Raw genomic sequence first — 7,838 nt, forward strand, 5'->3', positions numbered from 1 at the left:
AATTAAATTTATTTAGACAAAGGTTATTTGTTAATTGGGTTTTTTATTTTGGATAAAATACATATTAATAAATGTTCCTTGCAATGAAATGTTTCATTAAAAGGTATACAAATAATATTATTTACATTTATGTTTTTAGCAGTAATTTTGTTAAAGAATCATTTAAAATTGATGGTGTTATTAATCGATTGTTTTGTTGTATTAGCCGCGATTCTTATGAACTGTGGCTTCGTAGTTGAGGAGAGCGCGCTACTCGTCCCACATAAGCCTACCGCTGCGTCATTAGAAACAAAAGGGAAATCATTAGGATTAAGTGCAAGATGCTTTGTTCTCGGCAACGCTAATGAATGCAACGGGTGCATTTCTGCTGGGCTGCATTGGGTTGCGTCGGGTTAGGTAGGGTTTTAGGGCCGTGCTCGTAGGTGGTTTTAGTACCTGTAATAAAAGTGCGATGCGCCACACAGATTCATTCACGATTCGTGTTACCAGCGTAGAGATCGGGACTCATTCATAAATGCGCTTTGCCAGGAAACTGAGCCCGGCGAGCTGTCAGGTAGTTGTAGGTGGGCTGCCGGGCGCGGCAAGGCCATAAAAAATCCACGAGCTTATTTGTGTAGGCTGGCACTTAGGCCAGCAGCCGCCTTGGATCGGCATCGGTTTTTGGGACTTTCCCCGCATGTTTGTCAAATAACGAGCGCGGGATTTTCCACGCATTCGGAACGGATTCGGATTCGGCCCCGGCCCCGCCGTCGGCAGCGGCGTCATAAAGTAGCACCTACCTAAAACAATGCAACGATCATAAATGTTCACAGAAGATATTGTAAAATAATTAAATATCGCACATTTGCAGCCAGTTCATGTTTCATTCATGGAACATGTCTGCGACGCTTTTCCATCTATACCTGAGCATAATTAGAGCAAACAATAAGGATATGGCGTCATATTCATACTTTGATTAATGAGGAAATTTCACGAGCTGACGCGAGCACGGCAACATATGGAGAGGCGCCTCATTAGTTGGCGTCGCTGTGGTCAGGGGAAAACACATCCTAACCAAACCTCAAATGCAACTTCTGCCAACGTGCTTATCGTCCCGTTCCGCTAAACGGAGATAAGCCCAGCGTAGCCATAGCCCCGATGGATCGTGCGCTGTGCTCAAGATTAGTTTCGTAATCACAGTCCGTGCACAGATCAGGATACATCCGGCTCTATTGGATTATGCACGAGTATGCTAGGCTTTTGAGCGCCTATAATAACTTGAATTGATCAGTTCAAGTAATGGACTAGGTGTGATCTTTATAGATCAATTATAATCGGGATCAACGGGTGATCAATATGAGAGTATGCGGGATTAGGGGGGCTTGGATTTTGGCAGAGACTAAACAGGCAGTCCAGGTGAAAAATAGATTTGTATCTTACAGATTCTATAAAAGTATGATCAGTAAATCTTAAAAGTAAGATTTAGGTAGCAAAAATATATTTATGTGCTTATTCCGGTAATATTTTCGACACCATATCGATAATTTGTAATATCTATTAGATACTGAAAATGAAATATCGTTTTATCCGAAAATCTATATGTATCTATGTGGAAAACCTCTTATACATAATTTAAATTGGATATCAAAAAGAAAGTCTTTAACTTGAGCAAATGTAAGAAACTTGCAGAAGCAGAAATTTATGTCCTTATAAAGTACTTAAACAACACCTGAAGTGATATCGATCTGTATCATACTGTATAATCATACTGATAATCTCAGATTTAAGAGTGTCACATAGTAATTTTGTATGATTCGTTTTTAATTAAGATTTCTCCGTATTCACGGAAATATTTTCACTTAATGGTCTGAGACCTTTCTTTAAAAATGTATAAACAATAAAAACGGCACGCCGAAGATTAAATACCCTTAAGAAGCACAGGGAAAATAGTTAATGCCGAGTATGGTTAAGATATCTTGAAAAACAGAAAAAATTTGTATACAACAACTTAATTTTCTTTCAACCGATCGTTCCTATGGCAGCTATCTGATATAGTAGTCCGATGTTAATAGGATTTTGCATAAATATAAGGAGCAGAGTAAAACTAATAAATGCCAAGCTTGGTCAAGATATCTTGAAAAACAAAGAAGGTTTAAAACAACATAATTTTCGAGCAATCGTTCCTATGTCAGCTATATGATATAGTGGTCCGATATTAATAGAATTTTGCATATATATGATGATCAAGATATCTTGACAAACAAAAATGTTTTTCATACAAGAACCTACTTTTCGACAGATCGTTCCTATGGCAGCTATATGATATAGTGGGCCGATCCAGCTGGTTTTAACATATGTACTGCGTGCAACAGAAAGAGGCACTTCTGGAAAGTTTGATAAAACTGAGAGACATAGAAACAGACAGACGAACATGGCTATATCGACTCGGCTGTTGATACTGATCATGAATATATATACTTTATGGGGTCGGAGATGTCTCCTTCTATGTGTGACACATTTCACGACAAAATTATAATGCCCACTGCAAGGGTATAAAAGCATAAAAGAGGTTAAGATTAACGTATATTTAATTAAGGGGCATCTAATAGTCGAGCAGTGGCATTTGTTTACACTCGGTGGCCACACCCACTCGTACGTTCATTCAAATGACAGTCAAGTTCACAGCCGCAGTATCAGTTTAATAATAGAACTGTTTGCTTTTGTTTTTTGCTTTTGTTTATTGTTGATTTGTGTGTGGCACATACAACTGCGTACATTTATTAATATATTATATTAATTTATCAAACAAATTTCATCATTTCCAAAGCTCGAAACAAAAGCTTCCCCGTTCATTGAAGCGAAGCACTTGACTCGTTTATTCGTGTGGGACTCAATTAGTTGATTTCTGTGCGCTCCGATCGCAGCGTTGTTCAGTTGGAATTTGATGCCTCACCGTACGGGTTGGCTAGATCGGTGAACATTCAAGATGCTATTAGAGTTTCTGGCGATTTTCGTCGTCGCCCTGGTGCTGGCCTATCGCTGGGCCACAGCCAACTATAATTTCTTCAAGGAGCGAGGCATAGATTATGAAAAACCATATCCATTCGTGGGAAACATGCATAAAATGGTATTGCGTCAACAATCCATGTTCGATCTGATCGTCGATTTGTACAACAAGGGCAATGGCAAGTGAGTATATTCAGCACTGTGACTAGATAGCAAACAGGTTATTGCATATTATAGCACATTAGGTCGAGATTTTATTTAGTCGAAGCACAATCTCTACATAATTAAATCATTAGATATGGACTACGCAAATACGTGCATACATACAACTAGATACATATATCAGTAGCTACTCGTAAATATACATATATATACATTTGCTATCAATCAATTATAATGGGTGCGGCTGTAACTGAATTTGAGTTTGTATTCCAAATGCGTCTGCTTTACTATTAAATATTCAGATATTTATAATTACGCGCACTTGATTGCTTGTGATAAAAGCTTGCTTGAATGATTACACTAACAATATATTCAACTGAAAATATCTGTTAGTTGTCACATGTGCCAGATCTCAACTTGAATATAATATATTCTTTTCTACTTAATCTATCTTAATGCTGTTGCTATGATAACCTATCTGGTTTTATATATAATACCCTTGTAGAAGGTATTATTATTTTGTCATTAAATGTGTAACGCAAACAAGTTGATATCTCCGATCATATTAAGCATATATATTCTTGATCAACAGCCAAGTCGACATAGCCATATCTTGTTTTTATAGGTAATCATTAATCATCATTAATATATCTTGACTAATATTGGCATGTATATGTTGCACTATGCTTCCTTCAGCAAAATCTTATTTTATCTTATCATCGGTACATATCGGACCCATATTGTATAGCTGACATAGGAAATATCCATGAAAAAAAGGTTTTAGTTTGAAAACCTTTTATGTTTTTTCAAAATATTTTACAGTCTTTAGCTGTGCTTCTATATATAAGCAATACCTCATTAGGATCGGACTGATATATCCCTTAGGATATATAGGAAGAAATGGTCAAAAATTAGTTTTTGTATGGCAAACTCTTCTGCTTTTGAAGATAACTTCACATAAGACAGCAATTAATTGTCACATATTTGGAAAATCGTAAGGCAAATGTCTAAAAGGGTATTCAATATTTAATTGTCAAAGACATTCGTTCTTACTTGTTTGTTCATGCTTCGAATTTCAATGCCTTACTTTAAAGCTTCAGATATGTATGTAATTACTGAGTACAGACAACAATAACTAATAATCGACCTTATCAGGGTTATTTTTACTTCGATTATATGATAAGTTTAGATAGTATATTTTTTTAATTTTTTTTTAGTATAACTGTTTAACTGTCTAGATAAGAATTGTTGACTCACGAATTGAACAATATTTTGGACTCGCTTATCGGTCAATGTCACCTAAATTTTAAATAATTTTTGATTACAGGGTATTCGGCATCTTTGAGCAACGCAAGCCGCTGCTGATGATACGCGATCCGGAACTGCTCAAGCAGATCACAATTAAGGATTTCGATCACTTTATCAACCATCGCAATATCTTTGGCACCGATGAGGACGATCCTCATGACATGGACAATCTCTTCGGCAGCTCCTTGTTCTCAATGCGCGATGCCCGTTGGAAGGACATGCGCAGCACACTGAGTCCTGCCTTTACGGGCAGCAAAATGCGTCAGATGTTCCAGCTGATGGACATCGTGGCCAAAGAGGCAGTAGACGGCCTGAAGCGTGATCAGGTGCCAGACAGTGGAATCGACCTGGACACGAAAGACTATTGCACGCGATTTACGAACGATGTCATTGCCTCAACGGCATTTGGCTTGCAGGTTAACTCGTTCAAGGAGCGAGACAACACGTTCTACTTGATGGGCAAGAAGTTGACCACCTTTAATGCGCTGCAGAACTTGAAGTTCATATTCTTTACCGCTGCCAATCGACTCTTTAAGGTAATATATGAATTAACTGCCGTTTGGCTATCGGAACTAATAAACATATGTACAAATATATGTAATAATATATGTACATTGTAGCTACTGAAAATACCGCTGTTCGATAGGAAAAGCGTTGACTATTTTGTGCGCCTGGTGCTGGATGCCATGAAGTATCGTCAGGAGCACAACATTGTGCGGCCCGACATGATCAACATGCTGATGGAGGCACGCGGCATGTTTCACACGGACAAGCCGAAATCGGGCACAGTTCGCGATTGGAGCGATCGCGACATAGTTGCCCAATGCTTTGTGTTCTTCTTTGCGGGCTTCGACACGTCGGCGGTGCTCATGTGCTTTAGCGCCCAGGAGCTCATGGAGAACGAGGATGTGCAGGCGAGACTGTACGAGGAGGTGGCGCAGGTCGACAGCGATCTGGATGGCGGCCAACTGACATACGAGGCTCTAATGGGCATGAAGTACATGGACCAGGTAGTGTCCGAGGTGCTGCGCAAGTGGCCGGCGGCCATTGCGATTGATCGCGAGTGCAACAAGGACATCACCTATGTGGTCGATGGCAAAAACATTGAGATCAAGAAAGGCGAAGCCGTTTGGCTGCCCACCTGTGGCTTCCATCGGGATCCCAAGTACTTTGAAAATCCGACCAAGTTTGATCCCGATCGTTTTAGCGAGCAGAACAAGGACAAAATTCAGCCATTCACCTACTTTCCCTTTGGCATAGGCCAGCGCAATTGCATAGGTGAGTGAAATCGCGAAATATAACAATATTCTTGCTTAACATCTTTTGTCTAGGTTCACGATTTGCACTACTCGAGGCAAAAGCTATGATATACTATTTGCTGCGAGAGTTCCGTATTGCCCCGGCCAAGAATAGCTGCATTCCCCTAGTCCTCAGCTCTGCCGGCTTTCAATTGAAGCCCAAAAATGGTTTTTGGGTTAAACTCATTCCGCGTAAATAAATCGATCAAATTGTGATTTAATGCAAATGTAATAAGCTTTAAGCTAATATTATAAATTAAGTGCTTGTTTGAATTAAACGCAAATGATAATAAATAACTGGAAAAGGCTTTACTGCCTTGTTATATATTAATTACATATGCTTCTTCAATCAGCTCAGCTACAACCAAAAGAAACACGAAATTAAACCTAAGACATATCAACTTATTTCGTACATATTTAAATATTTTAATTATTGCCCAAAAAGCGGGCAGGTTTTAAATGAAAATAATAAAGTTGTTAATAAAAATAAATATATAATTTTTCTAGTTTCTGATCTTGCTCTGCGATGCTTTCAGCACTCTGTAAAATAAATTGTTTAACCTGGTGTAAGCCGTAAGGGATTGGTTAGGACTGTTGATTTTTTTTATATATAAAATGATTTTGTTAAATATATAAATATATGTTTTTTATATAAAAGTTCTGTCATCAGTTCAGCGAGCACAAGTATAACTAATAAATGAATGTTTGTGTTTTGCATATATGCCTAATTTAAAGCTGTGTTCATTTATATTATAAGTATATTGGTTTTAGGTAGGAGGTCCTGCTACCCCGTAATGGTTTGGCCACAAAACGCACAAAAATTAATTATACATATACAAAGCCCCCGTCTGGTATTGGCTATTGTGGCATCAAGAGGCGCTTGGCGGGGCGTTGCAAAAGCAGCTGGATGCTTGGATGAACTGGTCGCGTTATGGGTGTGAATGGCGGCTGGCAGAGGCAGAGGCAGAGGCAAAGGCAGAGGCAGAGAGTTTCCTCAACGGAAAGCCGCACTTTAACGCGAAGACATAAATCAAATTAGTTTTTCGAGCGAATGCACTCGACTAATTCGAGCGGCGAACGCGCCAAGGTACAGCGCGGATGTTGCTCATTTTAGTACGAAGGACGCACAATGGTCCTGCGGTTCTACAACAGGCAACAAAAGGATACTACACCCCAAGTCACAAGCACACACACTCAAACACACACTCACGCACACTCTACACACAGATATCGATTAATATTTATCCCGTGACACAACGCCACAAAAACCGCGGCGGCCGTTGGTCCATTAAAGGGCAAACAAAGAGCAACCAACCCCAGCCCCGGCCCCGGCCCCGGGCCCGGATTCCTCCTGCGCCCCTGGACAATGGCAGGCGGCAGGGCAACACGCGCGTTTAAGTCGCATCCACTTCAAATATGATCAATGCTGGTTAGTTTTCGATATCCTTGGCGCACGCACCTCGCTTCTCGCTCCTTTTGGGGCATGCCACAGCCAGCAGGCAGCTGTGCGTGCTCTCTCGCTCGCACACATGCGCTCTCTTTGTAAGCATGTGCGTGTGTGTGTGTGTGAGCAGCTGCCGTGCAAGCAATGGCGTTTGTGTTCGCCCCGCCTACCGCGCGCGCGCGCGTTTTGTGCGCGTTTTTTGTCGTCGCCGGCCTTTCGTGCCCAGCTTAGGACACCAAAACATTTCCAAAGTCAAAACAGTTGTGAAAATTGTCGAGTAAAATTTCAATTTCGTTACAGTTGCAATTGCTGAAAATGCACTTAACCTCAAATCCAATAATCCGCTTGTAATGCAGCTCATTCAAATGCTCGCCGACTACCGCTGGCCAGTGTCCTTTGTGTGCATGTCCTGCGGCGTTTTTCAATTTGAATACCTATGCGGGCAAGAGTATCTGTGTAGTGTGTGTGCGTGTGTGTGTATGTGTGTAAAGTGTTGACCTCGGCGGGTAATCGTTCTATTATCAATGGACATTTGCCTTCGCACAATGTCACAGTAGCATATCGAGCCATTGGCTACCGACTAGATTTGATTTACCTGCCCAGGATTAGTACGATTTCACTTTGGGACTTATATGCAAATC

At 40.4% G+C, this 7,838-nt stretch overlaps 1 protein-coding gene across 1 annotated transcript; it reads left to right on the forward strand.

Moving 5' to 3' along the window:
• Positions 1-2,896: 2,896 nt before the first annotated feature.
• Positions 2,897-6,050, forward strand: LOC135436285 (probable cytochrome P450 9f2). Its single transcript, XM_064693848.1, has 4 exons — positions 2,897-3,168; positions 4,475-4,991; positions 5,076-5,733; positions 5,787-6,050. The coding sequence occupies exons 1-4, from the start codon at positions 2,966-2,968 to the stop codon at positions 5,951-5,953; spliced, it is 1,545 nt and encodes a 514-aa protein (XP_064549918.1). The 5' UTR covers positions 2,897-2,965; the 3' UTR covers positions 5,954-6,050.
• The last annotated feature ends 1,788 nt before the right edge of the window (positions 6,051-7,838 follow it).

This window comes from Drosophila montana, unplaced genomic scaffold, assembly GCF_035044405.1.
Source record: "Drosophila montana isolate Dmon_TW-CO22-7 unplaced genomic scaffold, ASM3504440v1 contig_3733_1, whole genome shotgun sequence".
NCBI lineage: Eukaryota > Metazoa > Arthropoda > Insecta > Diptera > Drosophilidae > Drosophila > Drosophila montana.

Coding starts and splice junctions, on each gene's coding strand:
- LOC135436285 (XM_064693848.1), top strand. CDS start 2,966: ATGCTATTAGAGTTTCTGGCGATTTTCGTCGTCGCCCTGGTGCTGGCC. Junction 4,992..5,075: donor CTGCCAATCGACTCTTTAAG/GTAATATATGAA, acceptor TGTACATTGTAG/CTACTGAAAATACCGCTGTT. Junction 5,734..5,786: donor AGGCCAGCGCAATTGCATAG/GTGAGTGAAATC, acceptor TCTTTTGTCTAG/GTTCACGATTTGCACTACTC.